The following is a 17,237-nucleotide window of genomic DNA, read 5'->3' on the forward strand; positions in this document are numbered from 1 at the left end:
TTCTGACAGTAGCCAATGTCAGATTTTCCCTAAGGCGCGTAACAAAATAATGGACATAAAATGAAACCAGGACAAGCATATAGGCCTAATAATACCAATATAATAGAATCTCTCATGTAACATTTCCAGACCAAAGCCCCAGTTGTAGCTTAGCTAGGGCTTGTGAAATGTACAGGTATAGACATTTTCCCCACAAGCCCACAGAATGGCTGGGGAGCCAGTCTGTGAAGGCTATTTCATCCCCTGGCTGAAATAGCTCTGTTCACCTTTAACATGTGTCTGCTGTAGGGCAGTACATTGCCCCATAAAAGGACTTCATACCACATAGAGGTGCATACTTCTGCACAATCCCAGTCGTCCTTTATGTGGTACAGCCATACCTGTTCTCCTGCCTTCATGGAGGTGAGGCACTGGATTTGCCCCTAAGTGCATGGCCAATTTGTCAGAGTTGTACAGAATAAAAGCAGGGTGGAAATGTAATTGTGAGCGATGCAATGATGGTTCCAAAGATGCAATCTCACAATGCATTTATGTATTTTGAGGGGAGGGAGGGTTAGTATCAAGTAGCTTTAGAACTATTTTGCTATGTTTAAAGGGTGAGTGACTACACATAAGAACAAAGGAAACTTTAAAAGGGAGTCTGATGTGACAGGGGTTTTTACAAGGTGTGTTTACTCAGTACAATTAGAGTGCTCTGTAACAGTCAATATACGAGAAGGGAGATAAGTTGTTGGTTTTTTTGTTTTTTTAAAGTTTAGCAAATGTCTTGCATATGAGTGATCCCAATCAATTCAATAGGAGTTGTGTGAAGGTTAGAAAGCAGCTTAGACTAGCCAATAGATTGTTGACAATGAAAATATGAGATCATAACCAAACACTTTCAAACCAGTTTGCCCACCCCACATGCTTATTGATTCTTGGGAAAACCTCCACAGGAGAGCTACATATGCATGCCCCAAAGATAGGTAAAACTATTTTATATTACAAACATTCATTGCCAGAAGTTCAGCATTTATCTTTATTAGGCTTTTTTTTAACTATTAAGTGGGGTTATAGTCATATGACTCCGTTTCACTACAGTGAAAATATTTCAGTTTAAGCTCCACGCAACACAAATAATTTAGGGGCAATAGTCAAATTCTAAAAGTCTTTTTTTCAGCACGTTGTGGTGAGAACATTAATCAGAACATTTGTTCTTTCCTACTCTTAACTGACAACATTTATCTTTCCAATTCACGCAATGTTATGCTTTAGAACAGTGATTCTCAAACTGTGGTAACCTGTAATATTGGTGGTAAGTGGGCACAGTCAGGCTGTATGAGATTTAGTTTAAAGTATACTACCACTGACTGAAATTCTGAAGGTGGTACACCGAATACAGTCTGAGAATCCCTGCAACAAGTCTATATTTGGGATAAATGTGTATTGTTGCAGGGCTGTTCTTCCTAAAAAGTGTGAATTTAAGTTAAATTACTTCATTCTTGTTATTTCAAAATGAAAGAATTATTTCTATTATTTTCTTTTTTATTTATTCTTTCAGAAGCAGACACTCCATTAAGACGGATACTCTGACTAAAATCCCTCCAAAGGATATAGCATCCAGGGGAGGGAAGAAGGAAAAAGATCAGCTGACTTAGCCCATATGAGCCAACTCACTGCAATCCTCTAGCATTGTCGTGTTTAGATTTTTGATATGTGTTATGTACTCAGGGTCGACATGTCCTAATCAAAGCTATCATAAAGTAAACTCTAACTCGGGCAGAATGACTTTGTGGGTGAAACTCTGGCTCTACTGAAGTCAATGGCAAAACTCCCATTGGCTTCAACAGGGTCAGAATTTCGCCTCATGTGAATTCTTCCTTACGGGATACACCCCTACTTATTTATAAGTTACAAATGAACCTCAAAAAGGGTCCAAGAACTGTCAAGGTGTGTGTAAAGGTTTGGGCCAGATCTGAGTTTGGGTCCATTCTTGGTTGCATTGGAGCAGGATTGGGCACTTGAATCTGTAAATTTATGTCCATCCCTGATAGTAACTCAATTGGAAACCATGTTAATTATACAGTAACTGAAGTTTCAATTAATACCAATTCCTGATAACATGTGTCAATGTGTGTAAACTGTGTAAATAACCCTGTGTAATGTATTCAAACTCATACAGCATATATTGAGTCATGCTGAAGAGAACTATGCACTACTAGTGGTCTGAGCACAGGCCTGACAGTCCGCAGCTCCTGAGTTCTGATGCCTCCTCACACAATCACTTCCTTGTGCAAGCAATTTAACTTCTCTGCCTCAGCTTACTTATCTGTAATATATTCATATTTACTATACAGGAAGGTTATCAGAATGGTCACTTAATATTATGAAAGCACTATACACTGGTATTACTCGGGCTGCTAGCATTAATTTGTCTCGTTGTATAGTGCCCATGGCAAAGACCATACATTAAAAATAGAGCTTTCAGTTCCCTGTGCTGTGCTGTGCTGCTGTGGAAAAACAACTTTTCAAGTTACTTTAGTAGCAAGTGCTAAATATTATTATTTAGTAGTAGTAGTACTATTAGAAAGAAAGTTTGTTTCATACATATTTTCTATACATTCATGCCAGACAAGTTCTTAGATATGAAAATGTTTCTATTTAAACTGGTCACAGAAACATTAAACAATATACACATCACAATAATTAACTTTAAAACCAGTTTGGTGCAGTTTTTTTCTCTTTAGGCAAAGGAACTGATATGGTGGATTCTGATACACTTTTCTGTTTGTCCTTTTAGGATCCTAGATGAAATATTTTACTATCCCAGCACTCACTATAGTTGTTTTTCCTCATTAACTTCTGCTTTCATATATATGTCTGTAAAATAAACTTGATTTGTCTTATGTTTTCATATAAAATCAATGTATTCAGATCTTTGCTGCTGTTATTTGAAGTAAGAAAAAAGAGCAGAGACAGAAAATTTAAAATATAGTACTCGGTATTTATGCAACATTACATTTTCTATATCCTGTAAAATGAATCGAATGATTATATACAAACAAAGCAGCCCTTATTCTCTTTCAAGTGATGACTTCACTAAAAATCTCATCAAGGTTCTTATTCTGTGCAGGAAAGAAATGGGAAAGTAAAGAAATCCATCACAGAAAAAGCCACATGAATGTGCATTGCAAGGCAAGCCTTAGCAGTCCAAAGACAGTTTGCAAGCAATGAGCTGAGAAAAACTAGCATCTACAACTATGGAAAAAAGTTTCCCACCTTTAATCATTCATTCCTCCATATGCTGTTGTTTCAACTGCAAACTTATGTCAAAATCATGTTTCATTTCTAAAACCTAAACTATTGTACATACCTTCATTCAAGCAGCCACACCTCCTACTTCATAAGTCCACTATAGTATTTGTGAACTATATATTGTCTGCTCAGTACATATCCTGTACGCTTTATGGATGTAATCTGCATGTCTTGCCATAAGCAAGCTGATGATAAAATAAAATCAACTACAGAGCTATCCAAAATACTTGTCCCTAATAGTAAAAATAATGAAATAACTATCAAAAGGATGGATTTATATCTTCAGATGCTGCTAGGGGCAAAGCATGTTCATCAGAATTTTGCAGAAAAAATCTGGATAGTTGCCTGTTGCTTAGATGAAGAACATTCACTGCATATTTGTTCCTCCCACAGACCCCAAGGATGCAAATGGGTATTATGCATATTGTATCATTTTCGACTATATTCTAACCCAGAGATATGAATAGAATGCCGTTCATTACACAGAGAAGAAAGGGGCCTGGAGTAGTTACACAACTCAGAATACTGAATTTTCAGATTCTTCTTGTTGCAATAAAGAATAAAGAGGGACATTTTCTAGAAAAACTGCTCCACATGCCAGGGAGGAGATCAAGAAGTGATGGGGATGAAGAGGAGAACATAAGCAATTAAATCAGTAGATAGAATAGCAGCTTGTAATTAAAGATGAAGCAAAATATGAAACTTGAATCCTAACCCCTTCAAAATTTTCAGAAAATGGGTTTAAACTTCAATCTCCAGGTCCGAACTCACCTCTCAGTTTATGGTTCTGGTCTGGTTATGCAACCCAAAGATTTTGGTTCTAAATCCCATACAAACTGCTGACTCCGCAGAGCATCTGATCCAAAGCACACTGAAGTCAATGGGATTTGGATCAGGCTCAGTATTTCCCCCATGAAACATCAAGTCACCTTTTATTTCACAGCGAATCTCATGAGATTTTCACCAATGAGGGTAAAAATATTGCAATAACTGTTCACAAGATTTCAGTGCTGACTAGTCCAAACCCACATTTTAGCCCTGATTCAGCTATGAACCTGAACCTAATCTCAACACCACCTTCCTGGCCCATCTTTAATTATCATTTTTGTGTTACACATGGGATTGTTTCTTTTCTGCTTTCAGACTTTGTGTGTTGTCTATAAACAGTCACTGGTGGCTTTTCAGCACTTACCTTTTTCATTGCCATTTGCATATTGTGGAGGCTTGTTTTTGTCAATGCTGTTAAAGCTCTGACTTCTCCGATTTAAATTAGAAGCTCCCTGGACTTTGGTACTGCTGCCTGCAGCTGGCACCCTTGAGGGCCCTGGAAGCCTAGAATAGTATAATCAGAAATTACTTTGTTGTACAAGATGCAAAGACATCAAACACACACTTTGTCAAGTATCAGACCAAAGTATGGAACCAGTAAAATGAATAACAATGATTTCACATAATGACAAAGAATGACAGGAATCAAGTTAGTTAGATTCAGCAGGATCAATGAAAATAACAGTTAATCCTAACACACACAAAAGGGAAAAAGATGTTTTATAGCATCACAGGGAACAAGGATGCTTTGCATTTGCCATTAACATTGCTAAAACAGATTCACCCACATATATTATTACAGTGTAATATTTTATTTAAATATATCACAAGTCTGTTTTCTGGAGTAAATACGGTAAAATTGACTAGAGAACATAACAATAAAATATTTTGAAGAAATACCCCAAATTCTCTAAATCTGGTAAATACTCTAGTTAATTGCATTTATAGCACAATAACTAGACTTTGACTAAGCCACTTCACTCAAATACATTTTGAATAGCTATTGGCTTGTAGCTCTAACTATATTTCAAATTGGTCTGCATATTTATCTCAAATGCAGAATGTTGAAAATAAATATGCTAAGGTAGATATTGCAGATGTATGTATACCCTATGGAAGAATATAATGCAGACTATGCAGTTCATTTGTTACTATTTGCTGCCACCATCTGAGCCTTACTATGTAGTAGTGTTATGAAAAAATTAGGAGCCATTGTCTGTAATATGTATAAACGATCATTGTATTTTGCTTGATTCAGTTCTCTGACATAAGATTATTTAATACAAGTCTGCTTCAAATTTCCTCCATCACCAATGCAAATATACCCCCCCCCCTTTTTTATACAACACATAATAAAATACTCAGATCATCAACAGACTTTTGCAATAGGGATATAATACCCATATTCTGTTACTGATGGACTACGCAAATGTGATGAGTAATTTCAAAGACTTTGCTAACAACAGCGTGAATTATTGTAGAGTTCTCAAATGATACTAGTGTCATCATATGATGCATCATGAAAGGGCAATAGCGGGAGAGAGGAAAGAAATTAAAGGACTCCAAAATGTTAGATTTTTATAAATGTTTTGCTTAACACATTGGTACATCAAAAATGTTGAAATCATTTTAGTTTCATTAGATAACACATATAAAGAGCCCCACATTCTGTTACATTACTGATTTAAGCCTCAGAGAGCTAATCCATTCATTATTTTTATGGCTCATTCTGGCTGCCAGCCTGCCCCACTAGTCTCTGTGCTGAGACCAGAGCAGACTGTCTCTACAGCTGTATGCATTCTAACCTTTAGCATGACCCATGAATTCTAGTGATCTTCTGTTCCCTGAAGAATGCACTAAAACAAACTTAAAAATCCATTTGCTCTTTCTCATTACCCTAATTTGACAGGCAGTCAGAGCCCTGAGATCGTTTGTCAAAGGTAATGAGAAAAAAAAAGCAATGAGAAGTCATGTGCAACACTGGAAATTCATCTGTTCTATTAAAATGTAAAGTACTTAAGTGTATATTTTACATGCCAGAATCCTCAAACTTGCAGCCGTAACCACATTATACATGAGGTAACTTGCTCTACATACTTTCCAATTTACTTCATTTACGGTCATTAATTGAACTCAGTTTACAAATTGCCCTTGCAGAATCATTTTAAGCAACCAAGGAAATGCAAAGTAGGAAGTAACAGATAAGGGACAAGTCACATACCTCTGATCAGGGCCTTGGCAACACTGTCATAGATTTAAAGTATTAGACAATAAAAACTGTTAGCCTACACATGCTGAATGGTGGACAAGACAGTAGTGTCAGTAGTAAATGAGACTGAAGACCTATGATCACAGGCATAAAGCAACTACACGCTGGTATGGCTCATTGCAAGCTATCACCAGTCACTCAGATTGTATTAGTGCACCACATTATGAAATGCAAGCTTTATTGTGGATTACATTATTTATAGTCCATTGTTCTCAGCAATGAACTGTACAGCAAACAGTGTGATTAATAAAGACATTGCTTATCATAAACACAAACTTACAACAGCAAGAGGGACTTGAATTCTTTTCTTCTAAAAATCTGTTTGTGGATTTTAGTGCTCATGAAAGTGAAAGATTAGTAGCACTGGCTAGAGCAGACAACAGGACAGGCAGGGAAAGTGTGAGCTTCTGCACACAGCTCTGTCAAGTACACTTCAAGCTTTAGCTGAGGCCCTTTGTGTCTCCAAATCCAAGTATCTCATGAAGAGGGGCTTTACCTGTGCTATTCCAGGGACAGTAGACACAGTCCCTAACTGTTTGTCTGCTACATCTTTGCTCCTCTGCTCCTGACATCCAGGAATTTAGGGTTGCCAACCCCCCTAGATTGTCCTGGAGTCTCCAGGAACTAAAGATTAATCTTTAATTATAGACTATGTCATGTGCTGAGACCTCCAGGAATACATCCCACCAAAATAGACAACCCTCCATGAACGAGACTTGTGTGATGATTTTGGATGTGGACACAGGAGCTTTGGATGGACTTCCAAATTCATTTTCACTTGTGACTCAAGTAAGAAGTTGAGTCAAAAGCTTTACTAAATCCCTAAGCCTTCTAACCCCTCAAATCTGATATTTTACATGCAGGATACTAAGATGCAGGACATATAACAATCACAAATATGGCTAATGGTATTGTACAAATTTGCTTTTGCCAGTCAGGTGCAAGGCTTTCCCATGACAAAGCTCTGTGGTACAAAATTTGCATGATTACACATTGCAATGTTTACTTATGTCCAAAGAATAAAATACCAATGGGCACTGACTCAGTTGAGTATCACTAATAAGCAATAAATGAGAGATATTAACTGACCTAGAAGTCTTTTTTTGACTGGTTGCAATTCCACTGTGATTAGACTGAGTTGCATATCTGGCTCTCAGACTGTATGAGAAGAAACAGAGAAATTGAATTAAAGAATTTTTGAACACATATAGAAAGCACACACTTACCAGCAAACTATGAGTTAATGTAATGCAAGCTGAACATGTACAGAAAACCCAAATTAATCAGCAAAGAATGAATTAATGTGCAGGATATGAGTAATGCAATGTACAGATTATGAAATAATGGACGGCACCGTAATTTGCCTCACTTAGAAAAACGTATTAACGTTTAGATATAGACAGTTTGGGAAAAAATTCAGAATGCCCAAGTTTCAGCACTGGTAGTGTAATCTGCAGCTTCAAAATTTGTGTTTGTGTTTTTGTGTCTTCAAAAAGAACTGCAGGCAAATATGTAAGTACTTTTGCCTCCAGCTACCTGATCTGTATCTGCAATTAGGTAGCTAGAGGAGAACAAATATTCCAATTTGCAGCTACATACCCAGTGTGGACACAAAATGCAGATATAAATTGAACCCACCAAAGGAAAGGCAACTGAAGAAGTGGGTTTTTTACCCACAAAAGTTTATGCCCAAATAAATTTGTTAGTCTTTAAGGTGCCACTGGACTCCTTGTTTTTGTGGACACAGACTAACATGGCTACCCCTCTGATACTTGACACCAAAGGAAAGATACCCTGCTGATAAATGTAGCCATATAGAAGTGTCCACTGATGTTTTCTGTCATTATCACTCAAGCTAATTGTAACAAAGTGCATTGCTCAGACAGATGCTTTAATAGGCGACTCCTGCTATTTATTTAGGTTTCCTGTCACATTCCATAAGGAGTCGCATCTTAGCCTCTTTCAGCATGCAGAGGGCATTTCTGCAATACAAGACATGTCCGTGCTAGGGGGTTACTACAACAGAACCCTGTTGGAAGGCCAGACATGTGTCCCATCAAGCAGGAGACGCCTGGTGCTGAATCTCTGTTGCCTTACGGCCAGTTTATGCCACTCCCTAGTGAAGTGTGGCTCTATACGACCGGGTCTCCCAGCAATTTGCATGAGGGGTTTGTCTGACGCATGGCTATGGGGAGGAGCTGCAGCCGATATACTCTAGCTATTATGGCTGATACAATGTAGAGCAGCCGTCAGGTCTTAGAGCCCCAGATCATGGGGAGGCACAAAGGTGATTTTAATCATAGGTCAGGTGAAATGGGAAATCAGAGCCTTAGGGCTTTTGAGGATGTGGGAGGAAACCAAGTAAAATGCAAGCTCCATTTTGATTGGTTTGGCGTAAACCCAGCAACTCCCACACTTTATATTTTTAAATCACTGCAGTAATAGCAGCAGCAGCAGCCACCACCTCTGGCCCTCTGGCCCTGTATAATAGGCTAGCACTATTTGCCAAAAACACCTATCCCTGCTAGGAGGTATTGATTCTGGTAGGAAAAAGTTAAGTGGTTTCTGCTGATGCACTAAGTTAGGCAGCGTATTAGTCTCGCTGAATATAGTGACTGAAAATAGTGAATACAGTGTAACAGTGACAGCTCAGCATGATGATCCCTTCATTTGACCTGCTAGGATGACAAAGAGGTGGGTGGGAGACCTTTTCCAACTGTGAGATATTAAGGCAGAGAATTATTCTTAAATAGTCAGCCGCTAGTAAAACAAGATACTTTGGTTCCCTTTGAGCTTCAAGTGCCCAGACTGTTATTGAGATAGTGGGAACCGAACTTTGTGTTTATTGTTGCTAATTTCCGTGTTAATAAATACAACCCCAGTAAGGGATCACAGTATGACCTCTAAAAATATGTGAACTGTGTCTGCAGGTTGGAAATGGCCCCTGCTCACACACGGTTTGAAAGATATAAGAGTATACGAGTCCTAACACTGGGGTGTGGAGCCACCCAAAGAGACAGCGGTGCCACGGCCCTTTGGAATAGACAGGTTGTATAACCTCAGAACAGTGACAATTCATGGTTTGAAATGACAGCATCTCCTCTGGGATTTAAAATAGTAATTAGCCCATGTTCTATATATATGGGCGCACACACATTCCATACTATTTTATATCTTCTATTACAGTATTGTATTATTTTATCATCTATCGCAATTTCACAATAACATGCTGGGCACTTGAAGCCCAAAAGCAACTGCAACTTCTCCTTTTTACTTCAGAGGCTGAATATTTAAGACTAATTCTCTGCCTTAATAGCTCACCCTTTGAGGTCTCCCACACACCTGGCAGGTCACATGACGGCATCATAATGCTGAAGTGTCACTTTTACACTGTTGGGAAGGCACACTAATAGAAATTAGTGAAAATTATGATGTGTTACAAAATTCTGGAGAGTAACTCCTGAGTGTAAGACAAAATGATGTAAGTACAATTAACACAGACAGTGATTTTTAAAGCAAAGTGAATAGGATGCATCTCAGGCACTGCCTGAAAGCTGTGAATGCCATGTACAGCGATACTCTACGGTAGCTTTTTGACCTAGAAGAACAATAATTTTCCAAGGCAGCTGAAAAGATCAGACAACTATGACTTCTCCATGTTCTTGAGGTGTTGGTGTGCCAGTCTGCAGGTACAGAGGGTGTCGTTTCCATTAAATGAAGACAAAATGCAGAGGGATATTCAACTGAAAATGCTTGCTAGCGAAGTATCTCTCTGTTTCCATCTAACCCCTTCCAAGTTCAGGGAGCTTCTGTCTTGAGACTGCTTTCAAATCTCCAAAATCTATTAAAAAGCATTTCAGTCCCTCTTCTTCTGAAAACTGAATTCATTTTCCAAAGATATGTAAAATAAGTGTGGGGGGAGGAGGAAGAGAGAAAAAGGCTGTAACCAGTAAATACAATGGGTTCATCAAGTCCCTAATTACTTTTGGTTTATGTCTCTTGGTTAGCAGTAGACGATGATGGACCGATTAGCTTCTTGCACAGCTACCTTTTCCAAAACTGCTTGCCCCATACTGACAAATGTGACCATAGGCGCTGGAACTACAGGTGTTGGGCGTGCTGCACGCCTTGAAGTAGGAATAACAACCCAAATACATCACATTCAGCACCCCCACTTTAAAAATTGCTCCAGAACCACTGGATGTGACCTTCAACACATCAAAAGTCTAGCATTCTTCCAAGAATTATACTACCTTTTAAAAAGAAAATATTGCCAATACTGCCGATTGCCTATAGACATAATTTAGCAGTCAGAAAAAAAATGAAGTTTTGCAACACATACAGTGCAGGCTCACGCTCATATTTGAATGTATTATTATGTGTTAGTCTAAAGTGCATTGAAACTTGGGGTTGTAACTGCTGCTTATCTAAGATAATTATAAGATGCCATTAAGTTCCTTACTGGTACCTGATAGCTGAAACCATAGGGGCTTTCAACCAAAATACAGGCACATGTCACAGCCAAAAAAGAATGCACATCAGGCCAGTCAGGTATATGAACTATGTGGGAGGAGGGGTTTCACTGGGTATTGCAGTATTTGTAGTAGAGAAGTGTGTGTGTATGTGTGTGTGAGTGAGAAAGAAAGAAAGAAAGAAAGAAAGAAAGAAAGAAAGAAAGAAAGAAAGAAAGAAAGAAAGAAAGAAAGAAAGAAAACAGCATTGGGAACGTGGTCCCAAGAAAAGCAAATGACTTGTCCATAGTTGAAAGTTAACGTGGATTAAGGTAGAGTGTAAATTTAAAGCACAGTAGCTGTTCCTGACCACACTCTTATTCCAGAACAAGAGTGCCTTATTCCTGTTTAGCTCCTACACATGGGAACAGCTCTATTTGTACACAAGCTCTCGAAGAGGGATCTTGTGGGCTAAGTGCTGACTGGAAAAGGGGCTCGGAACTGTGAGTAAAAACACAGCCTCTTGTTTGATTCCTGCTATGTTCCAGGAAACAGGACATTGTACACACTTTGTAAATAGACAAGGGCTGCATCAAAAAACTACCTGACTCCATCATTAACTTTTCCTCCCAACTGGAACGACCCACAAGACCCTGCATTTTTGGCTAACTGCTCCCATCAAAACTGGTTGTAACAGTTACAAAAATGGCCCAGTCAATGCAGCCTAACAGATAGGCACAGGACCAAGCAGGGCCACCGGGGGGGGGAGGGGGAGGGGGGAGTGGGGCAATTTGCCCCAGGCCCCCATGAGAATATAGTATTCTACAGTATTCCAACTTTTTTTTTTTTATGGAAGGGCCAGTAGCATAGCCAGGTGGAGCAAGCAGGGGGAACGATCACAAAAAAGGCACCTCCTGCTGCGGGGCTTTTACTCACCCGGTGGCACTTTTACTGAGGGAGCGGCGCGCCGGGTCTTGAGCAGCGGGTCCTTTAGTGCCGCCGAAGACCCAGAGTGAGTGAAGGACCCGCCGCCAAAATGCCGCCGAAGACGGGTGAGTAAAAATTTAAAAGGCGCTTAATTAATTAAAGGGCCCCCAAAATTGCTTTGCCCCGGCCCCCTGAATCCTCTGGGCGGCCCTCGGACCGAGGGCAGCCGTGCTGCATTGCATCATTAGGAAATTCCTGTTTGAAAAAGGCAAGAAAGAGTCTGATCCAAAGCCCTTTGAAATCAGCTGGATTCTTTCCATTGACTTCAGTGGACTTTGAATCAGCCGTAACATTTTTTTTCTCTTGCAACTTAAGGACACATAGACTGCTAACCTAGTCGCAACAATCCCAATGAAATGGTAAAAATGGCTCGTTTCTGTTGTTGATCTTTAGGCCCGAGAGGGTGCAAACAATGAAAGAAAACTGAATAGGTCAGCTGCAAGCAGGGATATGGGCTTTAGAAACTGCTCCTAGCAGGTGCATGAAAACCCTCAAAAGTTTCCATAAGTAACAATGCTAAAGATTCTTCGATGCCTGTTCACCAAAGGCTGGTTAATTCAGAGGACGAGGGGGGATCAGAATTTTAATTTTACCAGAGCAAACTGGGAAAGAATGAGGAAAGTGTAATGAACTCATCAGTTCAAATGACCATCTGTGAAGAGTGAGGGTGAAGGGCAGACAATGAATTAATGGAAGACTTTGGAGTCAATTCCAGGGAAATCAGTCTGCTTACTCCCTTGCCTGCAGACAAACAGCATAAGAACATTAATGGCTGAGTGGTACAGGAAGGAAGGAATGAGAAGGAGGAAGCGCCATGAAATTGTATACAGCACATAACACTGAGGGATAGAGCTCATCGGAAGCTGGATACACAGCATGAGTCAAATTGACAGTACTTTAAACCCCAGCTTCAATGGAAACCCATGTAATGACTCCCTATATCCTTTGCTATTTATTAAAAACAGAGTCTTTCTAGCAGCTGTTACTATATAGTGTGATGGTAGTGTGCCAATCCATCTGTAATGTATAGGATGTCCTGTAGGTTGTAATTCTGAAAATATCAGCCATGTGATTTGTTAAAATTGCTGGACACTTTAATTCTGGTTAGAGAGAGAAAAAAATCAAGAACAAAACAAAAGCAAAAAGCAAACAAAAACAGAAATAAAAGGTTTTCTTATGTGATCAAAATCATTTTACCCTACTGAGTACCTGAATTTGACATGACAAGGTACAGTCATACCACGTTGGTGGGGTGAGTACGCACTACAGCCGGATGGGAATTTTCTGTCAAAATGATATTCAGGTAGGTTTTTTTTTTTTTCTTTTCACAAAATCAAAAAAATTTCTGCCAGAAAATTTCGATTTTCCCTAAGCTTCCTGGCGCCTCAGCAGCCTGCCTGGAAGGGAGCTAGCAACCTGGGGTTTCAAACTTCATGATTTCCTGTGCTCCCAAGTTCCCCACTAGGCACGCTGCCAAGAGCCAGGGCTCCTCACTTCCCCACCTACCTCAGGCATTTTTTGCTTCCCTCTTATTTTTTCTGCTTTCTCCACATTGACTTCCTTCTTTCAAAACAGAGTGACTTCAGATATACATAGATCATTCAAAGTAGGGACTGTGCCTTTGTATATGTTTGTACAGCACAATGGGGCCTTAATACTGATTGGGGCCTGTGAGCACTACCACAAAGTAAATGTTTAATAACAATTAAATGAAATGAGAACCCTTAAAGACATAAGAAAGGATGTCAATAAAATAATGAAAAGAAAAAAATTACTAAAAACTGCCAACCAACAATAACTTAGCAATTTTAGTTAAATTGGTATATAAGTACTTTTACGTACCTCAAACACCTTTTTTTTAAAAATAATATTTTTTCCACACAAAGCACCCAATTAAATAACAATGTGCTCTGTCAGACTGGGATTGCAGCCATACAGCAATATGTATATATACATACATATACACATTCACCTCTGATTGACTCTGTCTTAGTTCCACTAAGGACCCAGTAACAGAATGAGTCTATCTCAGAGTACCTATGTTAATTCTAGTCTTAAAGTTGCAAAAGAAGCAGATGTATAATGAATCTTTCGTACCAGATGGCAGGGAGCTACATAGCATTTAGTTCTTGCTCCCTCTTATTTCTATCTGACTTCTTTTGGATCCTTTGATACCATTCTGGATAAAACAAATTTGTTTGCAGATGCTAAAATAAGATTGAGGTTTTTAGGGCCCCAATTCCTCAAAACAGTTAAACATGCTCCTAAAACCATCCCTATTCAGCAAATGTGTAAGTGTTTTGTTGTATGAGGATGGACTGGTGAATTGGTGCCTAAAATGAGTCATACCATAAAAAGAAATTAATAAAACTCCTATCATAATTTTTGGCATGTTCTCATGTTGCAGAGTGTTTTTATTAAGCAGGACAAAACACAGACCACTATATAAGCTATCTTTCTAAACAGCTTGTCTATCTCTTATAAATGTGGTATATCTCATACTTAAGTATATTAAACATTCATGTTTTTAATTTCTATCTTAATCTCTTTTGCCTGGGCACTAATTGATAAAAACAACAACATGTAATTCTTTGATGCTGGAAGTAGGATCTTTTTTCTTTTCTCCATGAATAGAGAATCTGATCTCATACACAAGAGTTCCAAAACACAGAGAGAAACAGAGAGCCACTCAAGGAAAAATTCATGTATTTTTAAGGGTTCTGTTTCTTCTAATTGCAAATGCAATAAAGGCCTGATCCAAAGCCTCAATGGAATCAATGGAAAGATTCTCTTTGACTTCAATAGGCTTTGGATCAGGCCCCAGGAGGAATAAATTGTGGCCAAATGCACATAAGCAATATTGAGTAAAAAGTAATCAACGGTGAGAATAAGGCATGTGCCAGGTAGAATTAAATATTTAAAAGATTACAGAATGGAGTTAATTTTTATTTAAATTGTGAGGACAGATAGTGAAGAAACTATTATAGTTACAGTTTGAAATGCAAAAAGAACAAGACGACAATGAAGGAGACATTATGGTTCTTAAACAGATGGTGAGGATAATTTATTGACATGAGAAATCAGTGCTATGGATTGAAATGAATTATTTTTCCCAGGTTTTCAGAGGACAATGTGGTGATATGCACCAGATATATCTCAGGGGAGGAGGAAGAACTCCTGATGACTATAAACATTACACCAGGGCAGATAATAGGAGATTAGAGATTGACAGAATTTCCAGGATCCCTCTCCCAAGTCTGAATGAAGAGCCAAAAGAGATGGGGAACCTTTGAAAGATGGGGTAGAGAAAAGCTTAAATTTAAAACAATTGGGGAAAAAATTATAGGTTTTTTTCTACTGTTTGTTTTTTGTTTTTTCTACTGTTTATTGTCCTCCTGTTTTTTTTTTTTTTCATTTACCAAACACCAGTATTGGTTCCTCTGTTTCTTGTGAGGATGAAAATGATATGAACATATTATGACAGGGGTTTGTGCGGGGAATTATTTACTGCTACTGCCATGCTGTATCAGTTTTGTATGAATAAACAGAAGATTACTAAAAGGTTCAGGCTGTCATCTTTAAGAACCAGTACATTTTCCTTAAACCAAACAAAGAAAAATAGTATTTTAAATATTTATTTGCCATTGTGACAGGGTGCTGGGCAAAGGGTTACTGATTTATCCCTCTGTCATGCCAGCTCCCATTTAGGGAATACATTATTGCTGGCTGGAGGTAACCTGGCCCTAACTGGGGAAGCAGAGACAGCTGATGCCTAATTAGCCTGGGGTCAGGGAAGCCAGGGAGAAGCAGAAAGAAAGAGAAAATGCAGGGAAAGGAAGCTGGAAGGTAGCTCTTCCCTCCTGCCTGCGACGGTGAAGGGTCAACTGTATATGGTAAAACGGTGGTGGGGAAAAAATCTGTGAATAAACTGTGCCAGTAGTTACTAACTCCACGGTCTCAGAGTGACTTTGTGGGCTTAGCAGAGGCAGGAGCCAAGGGGGCCCTGCCAGTCTCTGCTACACCTATCATCACAGATGTAGTCCTAAATGTCCCCTTTGGGAGAAGGTTCAAATTTGCCTTTGAAAGGGGCCTCCAAAAAAAGAAAAAGGTGTAAGCACAAATTAGTATTTGAATGCACAACTGTCTGATTTGTATGCACAATTGCTGGATTTTGAAGCACATGGATGGGTGTTTTTGCAAATACTACTGCTGCATTTTCAAAGGCCATTTGAAAATGTGGTCCTTAACATCAGAACAGATATTTTAAAGAAAAATTTAAAATTATTGCTTATGAAGCTGTTATTCAGGTAACATTAACATGAATGAAGTATAACGTAAGGCAGGTGATATACACTTTTACCTGCAGAAGTAAAGAAACAGATTGATAGAGCCAGAAGAGTTCCCAGAAGTTACCTACTACAGGACAGGCCTAACAAAGAAAATAACAGAACGCCACTAGCGGTCACCTTCAGCCCCCAACTAAAACCCCTCCAACGCATTATTAAGGATCTACAACCTATCCTAAAGGATGACCCAACACTCTCACAAGTCTTGGGAGACAGGCCAGTCCTTGCCTACAGACAGCCCCGCAACCTGAAGCAAATACTCACCAACAACCACATACCACACAACAGAACCACTAATCCAGGAACTTATCCTTGCAACAAAGCCCGTTGCCAATTGTGCCCACATATCTATTCAGGGGACACCATCACAGGGCCTAATAACATCAGCCACACTATCAGAGGCTCGTTCACCTGCACATCCACCAATGTGATATATGCCATCATGTGCCAGCAATGCCCCTCTGCCATGTACATTGGTCAAACTGGACAGTCTCTACGTAAAAGAATAAATGGACACAAATCAGATGTCAAGAATTATCACATTCATAAACCAGTCGGAGAACACTTCAATCTCTCTGGTCACGCAATCACAGACATGAAGGTCGCTATCTTAAACCAAAAAAACTTCAAATCCAGACTCCAGCGAGAAACTGCTGAATTGGAATTCATTTGCAAATTGGATACTATTAATTTAGGCTTAAATAGAGACTGGGAGTGGCTAAGTCATTATGCAAGGTAGCCTGTTTCCTCTTGTTTTTTCCTACCCCCCCCCCCCGAGATGTTCTGGTTTAACTTGGATTTAAACTTGGAGAGTGGTCAGTTTAGATGAGCTATTACCAGCAGGAGAGTGAGTTTGTGTGTGTATGGGGGTGGGGGGGATGTGAGAAAACCTGGATTTATGCAGGAAATAGCCCGACTTGATTATGTAAAGAGTTGTCACTTTGGATGGGCTAGCACCAGCAGGAGAGTGAATTTGTGTGGGGGGGTGGAGGGTGAGAAAACCTGGATTTGTGCTGGAAATGGCCCACCTGATGATCACTTTAGATAAGCTGTTACCAGCAG

The 17,237-nt window shown here is 39.2% G+C and overlaps 1 protein-coding gene and 1 long non-coding RNA gene across 11 annotated transcripts in view; one reads left to right on the forward strand and one right to left on the reverse strand.

The window, feature by feature from the left end:
- Positions 1–3,367, forward strand: part of LOC125630151 (uncharacterized) — a 41,050-nt gene extending 37,683 nt beyond the window's left edge. Inside the window, exon 3 of the long non-coding RNA XR_007354574.2 lies at positions 1,541–3,367. This is a non-coding gene — a long non-coding RNA (uncharacterized LOC125630151). The remainder of the gene's footprint in view (positions 1–1,540) is intronic.
- The window catches only part of NAV3 (neuron navigator 3), a 778,536-nt gene that overhangs the window by 197,989 nt on the left and 563,310 nt on the right, over positions 1–17,237 (reverse strand). For 8 of the 10 annotated variants that reach the window (XM_075124347.1, XM_048835702.2, XM_048835701.2 and 5 more), the window contains 2 exons: positions 7,481–7,549; positions 4,487–4,626 (listed from right to left, as the gene is read on the reverse strand). In XM_075124347.1, coding sequence (XP_074980448.1) covers positions 4,487–4,626; positions 7,481–7,549 — 209 coding nt within the window. The remainder of the gene's footprint in view (positions 1–4,486; positions 4,627–7,480; positions 7,550–17,237) is intronic. The other 2 variants (XM_075124346.1, XM_048835699.2) reach the window with 2 other exon arrangements.

Source organism: Caretta caretta, chromosome 1 (genome assembly GCF_965140235.1).
Source record: "Caretta caretta isolate rCarCar2 chromosome 1, rCarCar1.hap1, whole genome shotgun sequence".
In the NCBI taxonomy this organism is placed as follows: Eukaryota; Metazoa; Chordata; order Testudines; family Cheloniidae; genus Caretta; species Caretta caretta.